General features: G+C 41.8%; 1 protein-coding gene across 1 annotated transcript; it reads left to right on the top strand.

Moving 5' to 3' along the window:
• Positions 1 to 1,770: 1,770 nt before the first annotated feature.
• chp2 (calcineurin-like EF-hand protein 2) lies at positions 1,771 to 15,606 on the top strand. The gene is made up of 7 exons (XM_041808017.1): positions 1,771 to 1,922; positions 5,238 to 5,310; positions 6,676 to 6,756; positions 7,157 to 7,278; positions 10,235 to 10,296; positions 13,995 to 14,117; positions 15,251 to 15,606. Exons 1-7 carry the CDS (start codon positions 1,856 to 1,858, stop codon positions 15,302 to 15,304), a joined length of 582 nt encoding a protein of 193 aa, XP_041663951.1. The 5' UTR covers positions 1,771 to 1,855; the 3' UTR covers positions 15,305 to 15,606.
• Positions 15,607 to 21,272: the final 5,666 nt, after the last annotated feature.

Below are 21,272 nucleotides of genomic sequence, written 5' to 3'. Positions count from 1 at the left end.
TTTTCTGAATTCCTGCCATGTCCAGTAGGTGGCAGCACAGTTGTAAGCTTTGGAGGGATTAATGTGGACTTTGTTCAGGCAGTGCCAGGGCAGCTAGGAGAGCCTTCTGGGGTCCTTAACATGTGCTCTGTATGAGTTACCCCTTTTTCTGATCGGGACTTCAAGGACTGAACAGCATATGAGTGCATGAGGATATGTAAGTTGCAAAAGACGCTCACTGCATCATTTTTGTCAGTTAATACGTACTGCATAACCCTATGTTGCATGTTCTGCGTTGATTGTGTTATGTTCTAGTGGAGTTGCTACTTAGTAATCCAATATGTTCAGAGCTAATGCTAAGCTTAGATGCTAATATTTGTTGCTGGTCGTTCATCTAAAGTTGACCTGTTGTTACTCTGATGCTGGGGGATGTTTTCCACTGCTAGCATGATTTAGCATGCTAATGCTAAAGCTAATGCTAACTTGCTAATGCTAGTATTTTGTAATGCTAATTTATGCCAGTATGTTTAGTGGGCAAGTTATCAATCCTTGTGCGTTGACTGCCTGTTTATGTTGTGTTGTCAATTCTAAAAACCATTTGACTTTTCATTCAGCAATAATTAAAGTTTAACAGAAAAGTATCCCTGTTCTGTGTTACTCTCTGACCGGAGTCCACGGCTGATGAAGAGCCAGCTTAAGGTTGAAGAGTAGTCTATATTATCAGACCTCACTGTCTCCAATACTTTTGATTCACTAATGACACTAATTACTGAGAAAATAAATGAATAATAAAACACTTTCTTTTGCAGGCTCCTCAAGCTCCCCTCCCTACTGTGGGTAATCAGTACCCTTTTTCCCCCCTGTGCTACACCCCTGCCTGTAAGAGTAAAATTTACATAGGCTTATTTTTTTATTGAGAAATATAATGAAATGTATTAATACTATCAATTATATCCTTATAAAACCTGCTGTAAAACATAATAATCATGTTAGCTAATCATTAAATAACTTTAACGCAAAGGTTAGGTTGCCTAAAGACAAGATTTATAATCAATTAATCAAAAAGCTCTTAAAGGTGCCGGTCAGTTCACTGTGGTTTTACAGCTGTTATAATATAATCTGGGTTATTTTATAACAATAAAGAACTGCTTATATGTGGACTTCTCCGACACATTAACAGCCTATAATCAATCAACACATAACTCCAGTGATACTTTGACCTACAGTCTTTGTGCTGCCAAAGATTAAAGTCTAGAGTCTCTGTGGATGTACCGGAGGATGGTGGATCCTGTGGATTTATATGGAAATGGCTCCACCTAGTGTCCATGAAAGGACTGACAGTGGGACATGCTTGACAGCTCCAACAACCATTGTTTACAGTACATATGCTTCTTCACCAGCCACCAATACACAACCAGGAAAAAATAATCGCTTCCTGTGATTTACAAAATAAAAGCTTGAGATGTCTTTGAATCAGCAGGAATGGTGAAAGCTGGTTGCTTGGATTTCTTTTGTTCTGCACACATTAATGAAGTAGCTGCAACAGAAGAACTTTAAAAAGTGTTCACCCCCTTGGATGTTTTACTCTTTCATTGATTGTGGAATCTTTTAACTCTTTTTGTTGGGGGGGTGGGGGGGGGGGGGTCTGAAATATTTTACCTTATGTCAGACTTTTTCGAATACCACAGTGACCATGTGTCTTGTTTTAAAGCCTGTTCAGGACTCCCATTGGTCGGTAAGTTACAGAAAAGTGAGTCCTGATTGGCTGGGCAGCCTGTCGGTCATGTTCATAGAGCACACAGATGAAATCAGCTCAAGCAGCAACAGCAGAGTCTGAAGAGAACAGAAGTCAGCTCTTTGTGGTTTTTCTAGCAGGATGGGCTCCAGCAGCTCCAGCATGAACCACATCCCCAACGCCGAGGAGCTCATGCAGGACACCGGCTGTGAGTTCAAGCTTTTATTGATTTGGTTGCCTGTTTTTGACAGATTGGCCCTCGACTGTACCAATCCTTTTATTCAAACCCTTTATAAAATAGGAAATAAATCTAAGTAGGCTTTTTTTCATCTCAGTCACGAGTCTGCATGGCACACAGCTGTTTTATTTTGAAAAGTCTCTGATGATGATTGTGTTTTTAATGCTTCAGCTGCTCCCTGATGGTACAAACATTACTAAAGGCAGGATTTTGACACAGTGTCTCTGAGGAACAATAACAAGCACTAAGATGTGTCACTGCTGCACTTCATCAAATAATCAGACAGAGACGGAACTTTCCAGTTTAATGGCTCTTTTAAACTGACATGTTTTATGAACGCTGCATGAAAGCTCATTTTGCAGCGTTTAGTCACAGTTTAATCACATTTACAAATATTTAACACACATGTTTGTAAATAAGACGTGTTTTCAAGGTTCAGACTTATCATCTAAATGAAAGCTTTGTTTTTGTGCTGCCATGCTGGCCATAGCCAAGGCTGCACCTTGTAGCTGGTACGTCAGCGAACCTCATGTTCATCCCTTGCTTGTAAATTCAATGACTCAAGAACTTTTTTAGGGATTTCCTCCAACTTTGCACAAATGTTTGCCCTGACTCAGACCTGATATGCCAAATAGACACATATGCATGGCATGGGAGATATTTTACATCCACCTGGGCAACACCACATGTTTGATGTTTGGGAAGGGTGGAACCTTTCAAAATAAAACCAAAGGATGACAGAATTATGACCCGTCTGTCACATTTGTTACAACAAACATGGCGAAACAGGGGAGCCAATTTATGAAGGACAGTCTTGCTAAAGCAAAAACATCCTCTAGACCAAGAAAAGCTTTCAGTGTGCTTCTCTGCTCTTCTTTCATAAAGAAGTGTTAGTTCTGATAAATGAAAGTGCTGCTATAGCTGCATCCATGCTAGTCTCTTCACTGGCTGACATTGTTTACAAGCTTGCAGTTGCTTCAGATAAGCCCCGCCTCTTTCTTCTTAAAATAACTAATTGGTCCACTCATTTTCAGCCTGTGAACAAGCGTATGTAGAGATGGATCCGTCTGAAGAATGACGTTGAATCTGGACAATCCTTTGGCTCTGAAAGTTTACTTTCACACAGACTGTCGTGAAAATGTCAAACAAAAATCAGGAATTCATGTGTGAAACAATTTTTTAGTTAAATTCTGTTCCCATCTTGAAAACTAAACCTTCCTTAGTTACTGTTACAAAAGTTAATCTAATGTCCTCAGGCTCCTTTCTGAATCATAAATAGCAACTATGTTTGACATTATTATCATAATTATTGTCTTAATAAGAATTCTTTTCTCCATTTTTTACTTTGCATAGAACTGTAATGCACAACAGCACAGGCAACTGAAGATTTCGACATCCTCCATGTTTGTTGTTCTTCTGAAATCATTGTTTACAGGCTTGCAGTCACTTCAGCTAAGCCCCGCCTCTTTCCCCTGAACGGACTCTGATTGGTCTGGTCGTTTCTCTGCCCTGAAACAAGCAAATCAGCTTGAAAATGTGCAAGATGGAGCCCTCTGATGACAGACATGGAATCTGGACAACCCACCACCATTATGAGGTCACATTCAAGGATGAGCTGAATATATTTTGGACATCAAAGCCAAAAGTTCTTAAATCACCTTAGTTTTTTTTACTTTCCTTGCAAAGGCGTATGACCACCAGGTGGAAGTTCTATTTGCTGGAGATCTATGAAAGCACAGAAATCACCGATTTTTCATATTTCACAGAGGAGTTTTAAAATTTGCTCAGAGATAATTCAGGCCTATTACAGAAAAAGTTTGTTTTTTGTACAAAAGCAGATTTTCTATGTTGCAGCTGCGTGAAAGAGCTGCGTGCAGAAAGACAGAGCCCTTATCTGACTTAAACTGTGGCTGCTAAATGGTGTGCATGTGTCTGATAGCAGCTGTGTTAAATGCATCTGTTTATCTCAGAGTGAAAACACCCTTAACAGTCCACTCTGATATACACTGGGCATGTTTGGTAAATGTTACAGCAGAGATGCTGCTGATGTTTGCCTTCAGGTATGCAGAAAAGGTCACCTTTATCTGTTTAAATTAGAGGGGAAAAAGGGAAATGTTTACCATTCTGTAAAAAAGCTATGCATGCTGCCTTCCTGAGTGTGCAAGGATGTTTAACACAACCTGAAGCACATTTCCATAGGATGAATAATATCATGCATGATATTTAAATGCAGATTTTTGTTTGTTTTACAAAGTATTCCAACATTAAGTTCACAGAATCAATTTTAAATCTGCAGTAAGGAGTAAAGGTTAGCCATAACAACTGGAGTCACCCTTCAAGTAGGGTTTTTGAAATGAATTTAGCTTCCTGTAAGCCAAGCCAAGTCTCAGGGAACAATCTGGCCGATGACAGATATGGAATCTGGCTTTGCAAGGTAATTTGTGACCAAAGCTGGTAAATAGATTCCAAGCTTTCAAATGATGTATCATACACCTTAATCTGAGCATATTTTACAAAGATATGCTCATTTGAATGTTAACTTCTAGTTCCTGTTTGCTCTGAGAAAACCAGGTTCAAAGTTTCAGAACTTTTCTTACTTTCAGGCAGGCCAGGTAATGGGCGTGAACAATAGAGCCATATTTACATAAAGTCCACCCAAACGGACTGGTGACGCTCATCAAAATATTCCCACAGGAAATCTGCCTTCATCAAACTTTCACAGTCGGGTGATCCTGAAGTCATCCCAAGTCTGTTGATAATTCTTGCTGCTTCTTCATCGTCCCTTCTTCTTTTCTTTGTTGCTGGGTGCATCTTGAGGCTTGTTGATAAAGGTGATAACTAGAAACAGCTGTAGTTACGTGCCAACAGGGGTTGGAGTTTGAGCCATGCAGTGTTTGGTATTGTCCATCTCAATGGGCGAAACTGGGGAAAATGGCAGGCTGAGTGGCCAATTATCACCCAGCAGTTTCACTTTCCCCTCCCCTCAATCTCCTCAATGAAAAGAGGGCATTTTTAAACACAAAATTAACGCTTTTAAATATCACATTTGTGTTACCTTCTTCATCGAATGAGTAGTTTAAATGTCGGACTTGCATAAAATGAGAAAAAACGAAAAATGATCATTCTGAAGAAAATGACTTTGTATCCATTTTTCTCAACCACTGGAATGCTGACTTGCAGGAACTTTATCTGGCTTCGGTCACATTTGTGATGTGCAGGAAGGACTTAGTCTAAGAGCTGATCTGTTATTAACACATTTATAATCATCCGTTCTCTGTGTTTCAGTCTCGGCCGCCCACCTCCTCCGTCTGCACGAGCGATTTGAGTTTCTAGATAGAGAGCAGAGAGGAGAGCTCAGGTTGGTGCATCTCTGTTAAACAAGAACAATAGAGAAAAGTGAGGTAAGGGTTTCTGAAGATGCCGTTTCCTCATTGTTTATTTATAGCCTATCTTAGCCGTCATTGGGTGAGAGGTGGGATACACCCTTGACTGGTTGACAGTCAATCGCAGAGCTGACATATAGAGACAGACAACCAGGCACACTCGCATTCACACTTACGACCTAATTTAGAGTCACCAATTAACCTGATGAGCATTTTTTTGGTGGTGGGAGGAAGCCGGAGTACCCACACATGCACTGGGAGAACATGGGAACTCCGCACAGAACGGCCCTGACCAGGAAGTGGACCAGGGACCTTGTTGCTGTGAGGCAACAGCGCTAACCCTTGCGCTGACGTGCAGCCCCGGTTCTGAAGTTAAAAAACTGAGTTTGGTATCAAACAACCTGGTTAAAATGAGAGTAGGAGGGTTGGTGGGAGGGGTGGGGGGGCTTCATAATGGGTCATGTACCATGATTTAAGTTTAAGACCAGTTCACAGCAGTGGTGGACTCATGACGTTAGAGGGGCAGTGGGGAACCACCATAGACTGTAGAAAGAATTGGACAAAGCCTGTGTGACGTCAGCCATCTGCTTACAATAGGTGGACTCAAACAGCTCCTGAAGCCAATCTGTGGTGGCCTCCATATTGAAATCATGGCCTCAACCGAACTTTGGATCAACCTAGCCCGCCCACTAAGCTCAACATCCTGTTAGCTAAGCTAGCACTAAAGCTAGCCTTCTGGTGGTAGCATCTGCCTTTCGAGCTATCTGTCAATCAAATGAGACGAGCCAATCAGTGCACAGTGAGGTATTCCATCAATATAATTGAAACGATTGCGGTACAATGAAATTCACCCCTGTACAGCGAGAGCACTTGAAGACATTAGCTTATGAGACATGCTTGGTTTTTAAACCAGGCTGTAAACCAGTTTATCTCGAAGTTAAAAAAACGACTTTTTAACAGGTGTTCCTGCAGCCAGCCTCAATACTTGCCATATTGCAATTTTCTGCACTTCCACATTGGCTTCATTTTTCAAGACCGGAGGTTGCCGCTTGGGAACCACCCTAGCACTCATTTTTGGGTATGCTCCTTCTGGTGGTGCAAACTGGTAACTACATCTAAGATGCATTCATCACAAAAAATGCATTAAAATTGACATTTACACGTGAATTAACATAAAATCTACAACTGTGACAACACGTTTGTGGGCATCACATATGCATCTTTAAATGTTTTTGTATAATACTATCGATACACAAGTATATATATATATATATATATATATAGACGGCCCCTAAGAAGGCACTTTATCAAATTTGATCACCCTTTTCTCTCTCTCTCAGGTTTGATGATTTTGAAGCGGTTCGAGAGTTGGCCTTGAACCCCATTGGAGACAGAATTATCGGAGCCTTTTTCTCTCAGGGGTAAAGTTGCTTTTTCTTGGACCAGGCTATTTATTGCCAACAATTTTGTAGTTTTTACCACCGCAGCTATACACCAAAAACAATTAATGCCTGTATCTTTAAAGGCAGGAGTTCCAACTGTTCTATCCTCCTCCCCCTCCTTAAAGAGAAATCCCAATTCAGATTTCCTAAAAACAATGTTTTGTATCATAAAGTTGCCAAAGCTAGCAAAATGTCTATTAGGAAAAGTTAAAACAAATAAGAAAGAACAGCAGAGGACAGGACACAGAAATGTGACATCTTTCATCCAGTAACCTTTGCTGAGGGTTGGTCAGACAGTAGCCGTATTTTAGAGCATGTTTTGTTTGTTACTTACTGATGAGGAAACAGGAAGTATTTCTCTTCCTCTCTCCCTCTCCAGACAGGACACGGTGGACTTCCCCTCCTTTGTTCGGATTCTGGCTCATTTCCGTCCCACAGACCTAAACCGGAGAGACGGACTTCCACAGGACCAGGCCAACAGCCGAACCAGGAAACTCAAATGTTGGTGTAATCTGTGTTTGAGGCTGGCTGCACACTAGATGATGCTCATATCTGAGTTAATTTTGAAAACCATGGAAGACCACAGACAGTTTCATCCAGATATTAACATTAAAGTCCTTCAAACACACACAGTAGATGATTCAGCCAGACTGTGAGGCCACACTGTAGAAGCAATTTCACCTCAGAGATTCTCTAAAAAGCAACTCAGGCCCATTTACATGACAACGTTTTGCTTCGTTCTCCATTTTCGTTTCCAAAAAGTTTCAAGTTCAGATGGCAATGTTTTCAAAACGATCTCCGTTCACATGAGACTGCGGGAAACACCAAAAACGATGTAGTATACATGCTAGGCCAGTAGATGGCAGTGTGATTTTGCAGTGAACCAGGTCTTCTTCAATATTACTTTCGGGCTGCCCTTCGACGGTGTATGGGTCGAGTCATAATCTGGTGCAGGCACGAAATACGTCTCAGCTGATCCAAGTGATGGTGAAGTAAATCAACACTTTGTTGGAGAAGTACAGTTAAATTCAAAAGAGTGAGGAGCACAAACAGTACACTGGTGTCAGCCATCTTTGTTTTGTTTTGGGCTTCCTATCCGCACGTGCGTTATAAGCCTACTCAAGCATTGATATTCACTGCAGCCGCAGTGCGCATGTCCGTTTTCAGAAAGTGCTGTTTTCCCTATTTACATGGAGACGGAGACATATACTTCCACTCTGGAGCCCGTTTCTAAAAAGTTCCGTTTTCAGGCACCAAAATGCCGTTGCCGTGTAAACGGGCAGCCAAAACGCTACAAAACTTTTGCGTTTTCACTCGTTGTCATGTAAACAGGGCCTCACAGGATCAAACGTGACTTCAGAAGAAAAACAAACATTGAGGATAACTGGCATTGTCGGCAAGCTGGTAGGCATACCTACCCACTCACTCACACATTCATACACTGATGGCAGAGGTTTTTATAGAGAAGTGGTCATCAGTATTAGCAAATCCCTTTTGCTTCCATACCCATGTACAGGCCACTGGTACAGCAATGGGAGCAAATTGGGGTAAAGTGTCTTGCTCAAGGACACATCGACGTGTGACCAACCATGATGGTTGGGTGTTAATGTTTTAGCTGAGGTTACAGTTGAGATCATCAGTTTATGAGGAAAATGAAATAATTGGCAGTAAGACTTGATTTTCAGTTGTGATGCAGAGTTTTAAGGTGGTTTATAGCTGCTTAGTTGTTTGTTTTGATGATTTGTTGGTGTTTTTAGAGGAGGGTGGGATTTGGCTGTTGTAAACTCTTAAGTTATGGAAGCAGCTAATGAGCTAACTTAGAGCTAACAGTGCTAATGTCAGTTTAAGTGCTGGTGTTATATGTACACTATATTGCCAAAAGTATTTGCTTCCCTGCCTTGACTCTCAAATGAATTTAGGTGACATCCCATTCTTAATCCAAAGGGATTAATATGACGCCGGTCCACCCTTTGCAGCTATAACAGCTTCAACTCTTCTGGGAAGGATTTCCACAAGATTAGGAATGTGTTTATGGGAATTTTGACCATTCTTCCAGAAGCACATTTCTGAGGTCACACACTGATGTTGGACGATAAGGTCTGGCTCTCAGTCTCTGCTCTAATCCCAATCTCATCCCAAAAGTGTGTTCTATCGGGGTGAGGTCAGGACTCTGTGCAGGCCAGTCAAGTTCATCCACACCAAACTCTCTCATCCATGTCTTTATGGACCTTGCTTTGTGCACTGGTGCACAGTCATGTTGGAACAGGAAGGGGCCATCCCCAAACTGTTCCTACAAAGTTGGGAGCATTCAGAGTTCCTTTGACTGGAACTAAGGGGCCAAGCCCAGCTCCTGAAAAACAACCCCACACCATAATCACCCCTTCACCAAACTTTACGCTTGGCACAATGCAGTCAGACAAGTACTGTTCTCCTGGCAACCGCCAAACCTAGAGTTGTCCATCAGATTGCCAGATGGAGAAGCTCCATTCATCACTCCAGAGAACGTGTCTCCACTGCTCTAGAGTCCAGTGGTGGCGTGCTTTGCACCACTGCATCCGACACTTTGCATTGCACTTGGTGATGTATGGCTTAGATGCAGCTGCTCCGCCATGGAAACCCATTCCATGAAGCTCTCTACGCACTGCTCTTGAGCTAATCTGAAGGCCACATGAAGTTTGGAGGTCTGTAGTGATTGACTTTTCAGAAAGTTGGCGACCTCTGCGCACTATGCACCTCAGCGTCTGCTGACCCCACTCTGTCATTTTACATGGCCTACCACTTGGTGGCTGAGTTGCTGTCGTTCCCAATGGCTTCCACTTTGTTATAATACCACTGACAGTTGACCATGGAATATTTAGGAGCCAGGAGATTTCACCACTGGACTTGTTGATCAGGTGGCATCCTATCACAGTACCATGCTGGAAATCACTGAGCTCCTGAGAGCGACCCATTCTTTCACAGATGTTTGTAGAAACAGTCTGCATGTCTAGGTGCTTGATTTTATACACCTGTGGCCCTGGAAGTGATTGGAACACCTGATTTCTATTATTTGGATGGGGGAGTGAATACTTTTGGCAATATAGTGCATATATTGTGCAACTCACTGCATGTGTGCAGGGAAAAGCTTGCAGTTTTCATCATGTTTGTTTAGACAACATACACAAATACCAATTAAAGAATGCCTTTCTCAGTCATTTCCAAAGTCCGGTCTTGTGTTATAGGACAGGTTAATAAATACTCTGGTTTACTGTCTTGGTCTTGGGTCAGGTTCAGAAATAAAAGTGTGTCCCCTGTCCCACTTGAATGCCGGCATGAATGTAGGCATGAGGTCTGCAGAAACATAAAAGTCTAGCAGAAACTCTGGTGTGTAGCCCGCTTGATTAAACCTTTAAGTTCTGTATCTGTTAATGACACTTCCTCTACAGATGTATTTAAAAACATGTGTCTGTTTGTTCAGTTGCTTTCCAGCTGTACGATCAAGACAGAGACGGAAAGATTTCCAGAGCCGAGCTCCTCCAGGTCTGTAGCTGCTTACTAACCATCTCTCTGTGTTAAACAAAAACAATAGAATCAAACTCTAATTTATCTCACTCCAACTGTTCCAGCTCTGTTTAGATCATTAATTCCATATCTATGATAGCTGCACAAAATCACCCAAATTTGCACTGCAAACAAAAAAGACAAAGTGTCTGCATCCTGCAGGAAGATGTATGTGAATGGTTTAAAAGTGAGACCCATGGAAACAGCTGGATAAAGGCAAAAAGGGGATTCATTTTTCCTCACTCTGAAGCTTAGTAAAACAATTTTCCCTTCAAAAACCGCCTGAATAAATCCAGATACATGCTGCACAGAATGTCCACCAGGGGGCAGAAAGCATGCATCACAGGAGCTTTACACAACACAGATCCCAGAGTTTTTTATTTACTATGATGACTCCAGTTTACAAACATGACAATGACTTGGTTTTCATCCTGTGGGTCTGAACACAACAATGGCCATGAAGCTGTGTGCAGAAAGTGCTACCCATTAAATACTCTTATGTATCGATGATGTTTGTTTCCTTAATCGCTGATCTCACTGACAGCTACATTAAACTTAATGATTCCTACAGTAGTTTCACTTTTGTTGCACATTTTTCTTTTTTTTAATTAACCCTTCTGTTCTTTTCTATTGTCTCAAAATGTTCACACAATCAATGGAAAGGTTTTTGGTAGACCTCTATGCAGATGATACCATGTTAGATTTTCCTGAAGTTCATACTGATTCCAGTCACTTGCTTTAAGAATATGATATCAAAGGACAATAAAGCCAGGCTAGTTTTTACTGTGGAATTTTTAGGAGCTTTAAAAATGTATTTTTAAGTTGTTGAGAGAGTGAGCAGCCCCCCAGATTTTGGCCTGAATTATCTTCAGTGACATTTATAGATTTTAGCGTGACAGCATTAGTATAAAAAAATCTTCAAACTCAAATGAACACTGATATATGAATAAATACTCAAACTTTGCATTTCTTTCTTAAACTTCTTGTAATTTCTTTAGCGGTTGGTCTTAACTGACTGATTTAATGATTAATAAAACAGCTTTTCTTAACCTTGTTAGACTTTGTTGTTCTCCATTTGTTTAGCTCCAGAAACCACTCCCTGCTCTTTAATGACAAATGTGAACCCATTTTTCTGAACAATTTCTTTAACCCTCGGAGCCCTCAGCTATTATTTAATAGCTTTGTCTTGTTTGGACTTATTGTCTCGAAAACTTTGTAAAACATCAGCCCCGTGGTGAGAAGTCAAGCTCTAAACATCCTTTTCTCCAGGACAACCTGGGCTTTAAGAACATGTGTGCTGCAGTTATGTCAATGGAATTTAAAAAATATATATTGGACTATAAAGACAAAAGAAAAAAAACAAACAGAAATTAAAACTAAAAGATTTTGATCCATAATGACTACAGCTTTTTTGCATAAATTTGTTCTCCCATCTCTTAAGAACCAAAAAGAGAAAAAGTTCTTCAAAATATCCACACATTTACTAAAAAGTCCTTACCCTTTTTTTGCATTGGCTCTATTTGTGCCATTACTCAAAGAAGTTTCTGTCTGCAGAGACACAGAGGGACACGTCACAGCCTCACTGTCTCTTTTCTCTCTATTATGTTATTTAAGCCGTCTCCTACAAGATCTACATGTTAAGACATGCACTTTGCTACAGCATGACGCAATGACTAAAGCCAAAAAGCATTGTGGTATACAATATGGCGGATAGCATGCTAAGCTAGCTGCAGAAAGGATTAAAAATTTTAACCCTAAAAAATGATAAAAAAAAATGGATCAAGATGCATTCATTTAATCTTTAAAGACCCCAGAAAACACCCAAGTTCCAGGCTTGCTAAGACAGCTTCTGTAGGAGCTACAAAGACATGGATAGCGTCATTAGAACGGCACAATGACAGGCTTCATGGGGATAAAGTAAGTTGCGACAATATATTAGGGATGCAACAGTACTCGGTAAAATATTAAACCGTTTGGTCTGCTCTGCACGGGACAATACGCCCTTGCAGACCACGGATTTTTGGATTTGTAATTTATTTTGCACTGATGCTTTACAGGCCATTGTGTGTGTCTGTATGTGCGTCTGTCCTGGCAGTAGAAGAGCCCTCCCCACGAGTTAATGTCCAATCATTGTTGTTGCTCCACCCACACACCCCCTCTCACACTGTTTTGGAGCTAGGTTCACGCTGCTGCTCTCACACTTAAGTGGAAAAAAGAAAACAAAGAGGCATGGCGATTACGAGCAGAGTTGAGACATTTGAAGAAACACCAGCTTCATTCAAATCAATGGTGTGGGTTAATTTCGGTTTCGCCGTCAAATACAACGACGAAGGAGTGAAAACGGTAGACAGCGTAAGCATCCTGATATAACACTTCCCAAACACAAGACAGTGGAGCGACTCGACTTGTTTCATGTCTCCTTCTCATCTCACCATCACACATCCATCAGCTGTTGGCTGTGCTATCATCAATCGGAAGCTTAACATGTTTCGCGCGACGGGCTGTTGTATACTGCAGCGGTAAACTTAGCCAAACAAACTCTCTTTAGTGCCATAGAGTCCACTGTTAGCTCCAAAAACTGCAGTTCTAGCCCCATTTAAACATGCCCTGCTATTCGTCGACAGCACAGAGAGCAGAGACATACACTCGCTCACCAACGCACACATGCTCATCTGTGCGTCGTGTCCAACACTGTCAAAGCTCATATGAATAAAAACCGCACAAAACAATCAAATAAAGTATTTCTCTAAATTACAGCAAACATGTTTTTGACAGAAAGATTTCTTTTGAGTGTTTTAAATATGGATGTCCTTAAAGAGGATGAGAAATGGTTTAATTTTAAAAATGTTAATCTCAGTCTGTTGTAAACTTTGTTTGATGTAGCCTACTTTCAAAATAATAAAAATGTTTGTTTTTTTTATTATTATTGTAATTGACTACATAGTGTAGTAAAATAAAGATGTGGTAGACTATTGGAATGAAAGGTTTGATTAAAATGTACAGTTTGAGTCAGAGTTAGACAAGATAAACAGTGTTTAAGCATTGATAGCCTATTCAATAAAAGAAGAGTTAGTTTAAATATTTCTAAATAGACCTGAATGCTTGGCGATTATGACTTATAGCTGAATAAAGGACATATTATCCACCAATCTATTTTTTCCAAAATTGACAAAAAAGTGTTTTATTATTCAGTACACCAATGACACTGGAATTTGTATATTGTAAAATGCAGATTTTAGTGACAAGCAAAATAAAGAGATACTTTCGGGAGAAAAAAACTTCTCTGTACGCACAAAACACGTACCGAAACTGAACCGAAACCGTGGCCCAGAAACCGAGGTACGGACCGTACCGTGGGTTACCTGTACCATTGCACCCCTACAATATATGGTTCAAAAAATTTAACCTCTAATAATCTGTGCCTCTTCTTGTCATATACAATGTTGGTCTCAGAGGGTTAATACAAATTATTTTTTAACAAAACCTGGAAGAAAATATCACATCAGCCTTAAGGCAAACTGGCATGGCGGGGCGTGGAAACGAAACCATTTGCCTCAGATCCCTTTAGTTAGTTGTTTTCTGTCAGCTTTAAGGAAAAGCCGTCAAGGCATAACTGACAAAACAATTAAGTTGAGAGTAATCTAACATGGTTTCTGATTGGCTGATCACTGCGGCAGGTTCTGCGGGCGATGTTGGGGATATCAGTGACGGATGAGCAGCTGCAGAGCATCGCTGAGCGAGCCATTCAAGAGGCCGACTTGGACGGAGACGACGCCATCTCCTTTGAGGAGTTCAGAAAGGTGAGAGGGTCGACTTGAGGCTCATTTATGCTCCAGTGATGCACTAGAGGTGGCTGTCACACATGGAGATCCAAAGCTCCATCACTGCTGCTTCATCTGTCCTGCTTTGGCAAATCTCAGAAACCCATGTTTAATTCACGATAGAACATAAATAACATGTCAGGGGCCAAAAATTAGACATTTATCATTTCATTAAAACATTACCTCATTTTGGATTTGATGGCACATCTACAAAAAGTAGGGACAGGGCAACAGAAGGCTGGAAAAGTAAGTGACACTCATGAAAACAGCTGAAGGAGCATTTTGCAACTAATTAGGTTAATTGGCAACAGGTCAGTAACATTACTAGGTATAAAAGGAGCATTTTAGAGAGGCAGCGTCTCTCAAAAGTAGAGATGGGCCGAGGTTCACCAACCTGTCAAAAACTGTGTCTAAAATTGTGGAACAATTTCAGTAAAAAGTTCCTCTATGTAAAATCGCCAAGACTTTTAATATCCCACCATCTGCAGTCCATAATATCATCAACATATTCAGAGAATCTGGAGAAATCTCTGCGAGCAACGGACAAGACTAAAGATCAGTACTGGATGCTGGTGATCTTGGGGCCCTCAGGGGCCACTGCATTAAAAACAGGCATGATCCTGTAATAAAAAACACTGCATGGACTCAGGAACACTTCCAGAAATCATTTGTCTGTCAGCACAGAAGATAAGTTATATTTCAACGGGATCCAGAAACGCCACCATCTTCTCTGAGCCAAAGCTCACTAAAAATGGACTGAAGAAACATGGAAAACTGTTCTGTGGTCAGATGAAACCACAGACGCTGTGTCCTGTGGACTGAAGAGGAGAGGGAGCATCCAGCTTGTTCTCCTGGCTCAGGTCTAAAGCCTGCATCTCTGATGGTATGGGGTTGCATTAGTGCCTATGGCGTGGACAGCTCTAACATCTGGAAAGGAACAATCAATGCTGAAAGTAGAGAGAGGTTTTAGAGTAACATATAACAATCACTTTTGATATGAATTTGTGGAACACAGATAAAGACTGATAAATTGATTTCTTGATTGTATAACTAGTTGAAAACAAAACTGGACAAACTCAAATCTAAAACTATTTTTTGTTTTGTCTTTTCAGTCTCTGGAGAAAGTGAACATCGACCACAAGATGAGTATTCGCTTCTTAAAATAAAGGAACTATCTGCTGGGATTTCTGGATTTTCCTGCAAGAAAGAAACTCTAACAGAGACAGGGATGAAGAGACTGGTGTGTAAATCTGTGCTAAAAGGGAACCTCTCTCAGTCAGCACCTCCAGAAGTCAAAATATTTAAAATCCAAGTGAGAAGATTCTTCTGGGTCGTTGCTTTTAGACATTAAGAGGCATGGATGAGTGAAACCAATCATGGCTTTCAGCCTGATGAGATCGGGCATAATTTTCATCCCAAGGGCATGTGTCCACATGACAATGACAATAAAACTTGAAAACAATGTAAAGGAATCTTGTTCTCTCATTCCCATCTGGTATTCTGGTCAATAATGCCACCTATGGAAGATCCTAGAACTCTACAGAAGGCTACACAGGTTCTCATTACACTCCAAGATGAGCAGAGTTAAAAACACACACACAGGGTCAAATATTAAACGGTTTATTTCATTAAAGAAGGGATAAAATACAGATTTGAAACTAGTTGAATGTCTAGAATCCCCTGGACTGAGTAAAATAACCAGTAAAACAGTTTAAAGTCTTAAAAGTTCTGTTACAATAGTCTGATAACTCCTAGCTCTAGAGTCAGGTCCTCTCTCACCAGCAGCTCTGCTCGCCCCTCCTCAGCCTCATCGTCTCCAGACGACAACTTAAGTCTCTCAAATTCCAGAAAAGTTGGGATGCTGTGTAAAATGTAAATAAAAAAAGAATACGATAGTTGTTAAATCTCAGAAATCCATATTTTATTCACAATAGAACAGAAACAACATATCAGATGTTGAAACTAAGACATTGTACAATTTCATGAAAAAAAATACCTCATTTTTTAATTCGATGGCAGCAACATATCTCAAAAAGGTAGGGACAGGGCAACAAAAGGCTGGAAAGTAAAAAGTACTGATGAGAAAATGGAGGAGCATTTTGCAGAAACATTTCTGGGTATAAAAGGAGCCTTTTAGAGAGGCAGAGCCTCTCAGGAGTAGACATGGGTAGAGGTTCCCCAGTCGACCAAAAACAGTGTTGAAAAATATTGGGACAATGAGATTTTACATTGTGCAACATTTTTATGACAAAGACTTTAAATATTCCTCCATCTCCAGTCCATAATATCATCAAAAGATTCAGAGAATCTGGAGAAATCTCTGAGAGCAAGGGACAAGACTAAAGGGCCCCTTAGGGGCCACTTCATTAAAAACAGGCAGGGTTCTGTACTGAATCACTGCATGCTGTCTTTTCTGTGCAATAGCTGACTAAAAATGGACTGAGGAAACATGGAAAACTGTTCTGTGGTCAGACGAATCAAGGAATGTTTTTAACCATGGACACTATTTCCTGTGGACTAAAGAGGAGAGGGAGCATCTAGCTTGTTCTTCTGGCTCAGTTCTAAAGTCTGCATCTCTGATGGTATGGGGTCACATTAGTGCCTATGGCATGGGCAGCTCTAACATCTGAAAAGAACTGTCAATGCTGAAAAGTAGAGAGAGGTTTTAGAGCAACATATGCTCCCATCCAGACAATGTCTCTTTCTGCTGAACCACATACTACATCTATCTACAACAACATGACTTCATAGGAGAAGAGTCCAGGTCCTGATCTGGTCTGCCTGCAGTCCAGACCTTTCACCAATAGAAAACATTTGCTACATTTTTGAGCCGCTAGAATCCTACATCAGACAAGAATGGGACAACATTCCTCTCCCAAAACTCCAACAGCTGGTCTCCTCACCTCACAGACTGTTGTTAAAAGACGTGGAGATGCTGCACAGTGGTAAACACGGCCCAGTCCCTACTATTTTTGAGATGTGCTGCTTCCATCAAATTTAAAATGAGATAATATTTTTCATAAAATATTAAAATATCTCAGCTTCATCATCTGATACGTTGTTCATGTTCTACTGGCTATAAAATATATATATATATATATATATATATATATATTTTTTATATTTGACAATCGTCTTTTGTTTTTATTTACATTTTACACAGCGCCCCAATTTTTTGGAACGGGGTGAACTTGACAGTTCACAGACCATACTTTGGCTGTTTTTAGGGTCAGTAGAGATTCATGATTAGAAGTTAAAGAGTATTATTATTGCAGACTGGAGTGTTTCCCTCTGAATCCACCAGGGGGAGCTGCTGTTAAAGTCTTCTCTAACAGCTGCTGGTGTTAACCAGATGGAGAAAAAGACTGCTATGTTGTCTCTTCAAATTCATGTTACTGTTTATTTTATCAGAGTGAGACATTTTAGTTAATTGTGTTGGATCCACATCAGTCCCCAGAGCTGTCATGGTGAGGCCTGCTTTTGGTCCCTGCTCTTTGTTGTGGTTCCTGCTCTTTGTTCTGATCAAACATGCTGACAGCGTGCCTCCAGAGGTTGTTTTATTCAACTCTCTTCCCCTCTTCATCCCTGGCGGAAGATCAGTGAAAAATCTTTTTGATAATTGGGGTGAAAAGGGTAGGGAAAGATCCTGGAGCAGATTTTCACAACTCAGATCTAAACAGAATGAAACCAAGGGTGATGTATTGTTTTTCTTTGTGCAGTGGTAAAGATTATTCTCTTAGAAATACTCTGTGTCTGAGTGCTTCTTTTCTGTTAGACATTTCCATTTCATTTCTATGTTTTCCCTCTGGGTGTATTCACTGTTAGCGAAGTTAAACTGGTCATGAATGAAGCCACTGGTGGGCTTGGGGGTTCCCAGACCGACCCTCACCCTTCCTGGTGCCCTAATGTTTGACAAAACACTGCCAAAGTGCCCTCTTGAACGCTTCTATGATTATCATAAACAACGTCATAATATTGACATGTCCCTCTAGGAGGCCTGCAGAGTAGGCAGATTGTTTAAAAAGTGCTATAAAATCTGGTACTTTTTAAACAACCTGCCCACTCTTTTTGGTGCTCTCTATTTGGACTCAACTTGACTAAGTTCCCTCTGTAAGCGGTTTGAAAAAGTGCATCTTTCAGTGTACCAAGTGTGACAGTGCTCTCTAAGATAGCCAGTTAGAAAACAACATATGGCAAAGTGCCTGCCTAATGGGAAAATCATGAAGAAGTGCCACTCAGTGCACAAAAAACACCTTTCTTAAAACAGGATTAAAATGGATTGGAAGTGGCAAAAATTGGCAGAAAAAGTGATGAAAAGGGGGGATATTTGGTGGAAATTGAGTGGGAAAAATAGGTAAAAAGTGTCCAAAACTGACAAAAAGTGCTAAATAAGAATGGCAGAAATGGGCAGAAAAAGTGGTAGAAAGTGGCACAAATGAGTGAATTCAATAACAGAAGTGTGATCCACTTTTTCGCTCCAAATAACGTAAGTTTAGCAATACGTTAACTACAATGCTAATAATATATATCGCACAAAAATGGATTCAGTCAGTAAATCACAGCTGGGGAGGGTCCATTCTCTGGGTTTATCAGGGGCCATTCTCTGGGTTTATCAGGGGCCATTCTCGGGGTTTATCAGGGGCCATTCTCGGGGTTTATCAGGGGCCATTCTCGGGGTCTATCAGGGGCCATTCTCGGGGTTTATCAGGGGCCATTCTCTGGGTTTATCAGGGGCCATTCTCAGAGTTTATCAGGGGCCCATTCTCTGGGTTAATCAGGGGCCCATTCTCTGGGTTTATCAGGGGCCATTCTCAGGGTTTATCAGGGGCCATTCTCTGGGTTTATCAGGGGCCCATTCTCTGGGTTTATCAGGGGCCCATTCTCTGGGTTTATCAGGGGCCCATTCTCTGGGTTTATCAGGGCCATTCTCTGGGTTTATCAGGGGGCCATTCTTAGGGTTTATCAGGGGCCATTCTCTGGGTTTATCAGGGGTCCATTTTCTGGGTTTATCAGGGGTCCATTCTCTGGGTTTATCAGGGGCCATTCTCGGGGTTTATCAGGGGCCATTCTCGGGGTTTATCAGGGGCCATTCTCTGGGTCTATCAGGGGCCATTCTCTGGGTTTATCAGGGGCCATTCTCTGGGTTTATCAGGGGCCCATTCTCTGGGTTAATCAGGGGCCCATTCTCTGGGTTTATCAGGGGCCATTCTCAGGGTTTATCAGGGGCCATTCTCTGGGTTTATCAGGGGCCCATTCTCTGGGTTTATCAGGGGCCCATTCTCTGGGTTTATCAGGGGCCCATTCTCTGGGTTTATCAGGGCCATTCTCTGGGTTTATCAGGGGGCCATTCTTAGGGTTTATCAGGGGCCATTCTCTGGGTTTATCAGGGGTCCATTTTCTGGGTTTATCAGGGGTCCATTCTCTGGGTTTATCAGGGGCCCATTCTCTGGGTTTATAAGGGGCCATTCTCTGGGTTTATCAGGGGCCCATTCTCTGGGTTTATCAATACTCCATTCTCTGGTTTATCAGGGGCCATTCTCTGGGTTTATCAGGGGCCCATTCTCTGGGTTTATCAGGGGCCATTCTCTGGGTTTATCAGGGGCCATTCTCTGGGTTTATCAGGGGGCCATTCTCAGGGTTTATCAGGGGCCATTCTCTGGGTTTATCAATACTCCATTCTCGGGGTTTATCAGGGGCCATTCTCTGGGTTTATCAGGGGCCCATTCCCTGGGTTTATCAGGGGCCATTCTCTGGGTTTATCAGGGGCCATTCTCTGGGTTTATCAGGGGGCCATTCTCAGGGTTTATCAGGGGCCATTCTCTGGGTTTATCAATACTCCATTCTCGGGGTTTATCAGGGGCCATTCTCTGGGTTTATCAGGGGCCATTCTCGGGGTTTATCAGGGGTCCATTCTCTGGGTTTATCAGGGGGCCATTCTCTGGGTTTATAAGGGGCCATTCTCTGGGTTTATCAGGGGCCATTCTTGGGGTTTATCAGGGGCCATTCTCTGGGTTTATCAGGGGCCCATTCTCTGGGTTTATCAGGGGCCTCTCTCTGGGTTAATCAGGGGCCCATTCTCTGGGTTTATCAGGGGCCATTCTCAGAGTTTATCAGGGGCCATTCTCTGGGTTTATCAGGGGCCCATTCTCTGGGTTTATCAGGGGCCATTCTCTGGGTTTATCAGGGGCCATTCTCTGGGTTTATCAGGGGGCCATTCTCAGGGTTTATCGGGGGCCATTCTCTGGGTTTATCAATGCTCCATTGTCTGGGTTTATCAGGGGCCCATTCTCTGGGTTTATCAGGGGTCCATTCTCTGGGTCCCAGTGAAATCTGTGCAGACCTGAGCCCCATCCGTGTATGAATGTGTGAACAGTTTGAACTGAGCTTTGAGTTGTCAGATGACCAGGACATCCCTACAGGCTCAAGTCCATTGACCATGTTATATTTTTTTAATGGTTAGTTCCTCATTTTTTCATTCTATGGTACCTTATTGTTAAATGCTGTCCATTTTTTGTTTATGTAATGGTTTTATTTTGATGCCAAATATACTGCCTGGCTGAAAAAAAGTCGGCACCAAAAAAAGGTCACGCACTCTAATATTTCGTTGGACCGCCTTTAGCTTTGATAACAGCACACATTCGCTGTGGGTCTGTCAGGGGGCCATTCTATAGGTTTATCAGGGCCCCATTCTCTGGGTTTATAAGGGGCCATTCTCTGGGTTTATCAGGGGCCCAGTCTCTGGGTTTATCAGGGGCGAATCTATTGGTTTGTCAGGGTCCATTCTCTGGGTTTATCAGGGGCGAATCTCTGGGTTTATCAGGGGCCCATTCTCTGGGTTTATCAGGGGCCATTCTCTGGGTTTATCAGGGGCCCAGTCTCTGGGTTTATCAGAGGCGAATCTATTGGTTTGTCAGGGTCCATTCTCTGGGTTTATCAGGGGCCATTCTCTGGTTTATCAGGGGCCCAGTCTCTGGGTTTATCAGGGGCCCATTCTCTGAGTTTATCAGCGTCCATTCTCTGGGTCTGTCAGGGGCCCATTCTATAGGTTTATCAGGGGGCCATTCTCTGAGTTTTTCAGGGGCCTATTCTCTGAGTTTATCAGGGGCCCAGTCTCTTGGTTTGTCAGGGGCCTTG

This window comes from Cheilinus undulatus, linkage group 2 (assembly GCF_018320785.1).
Source record: "Cheilinus undulatus linkage group 2, ASM1832078v1, whole genome shotgun sequence".
Taxonomy (NCBI): domain Eukaryota; kingdom Metazoa; phylum Chordata; class Actinopteri; order Labriformes; family Labridae; genus Cheilinus; species Cheilinus undulatus.
Note: the sequence above shows the minus strand (reverse complement) of the source record. Positions and strands in the feature narration are given on the sequence as shown.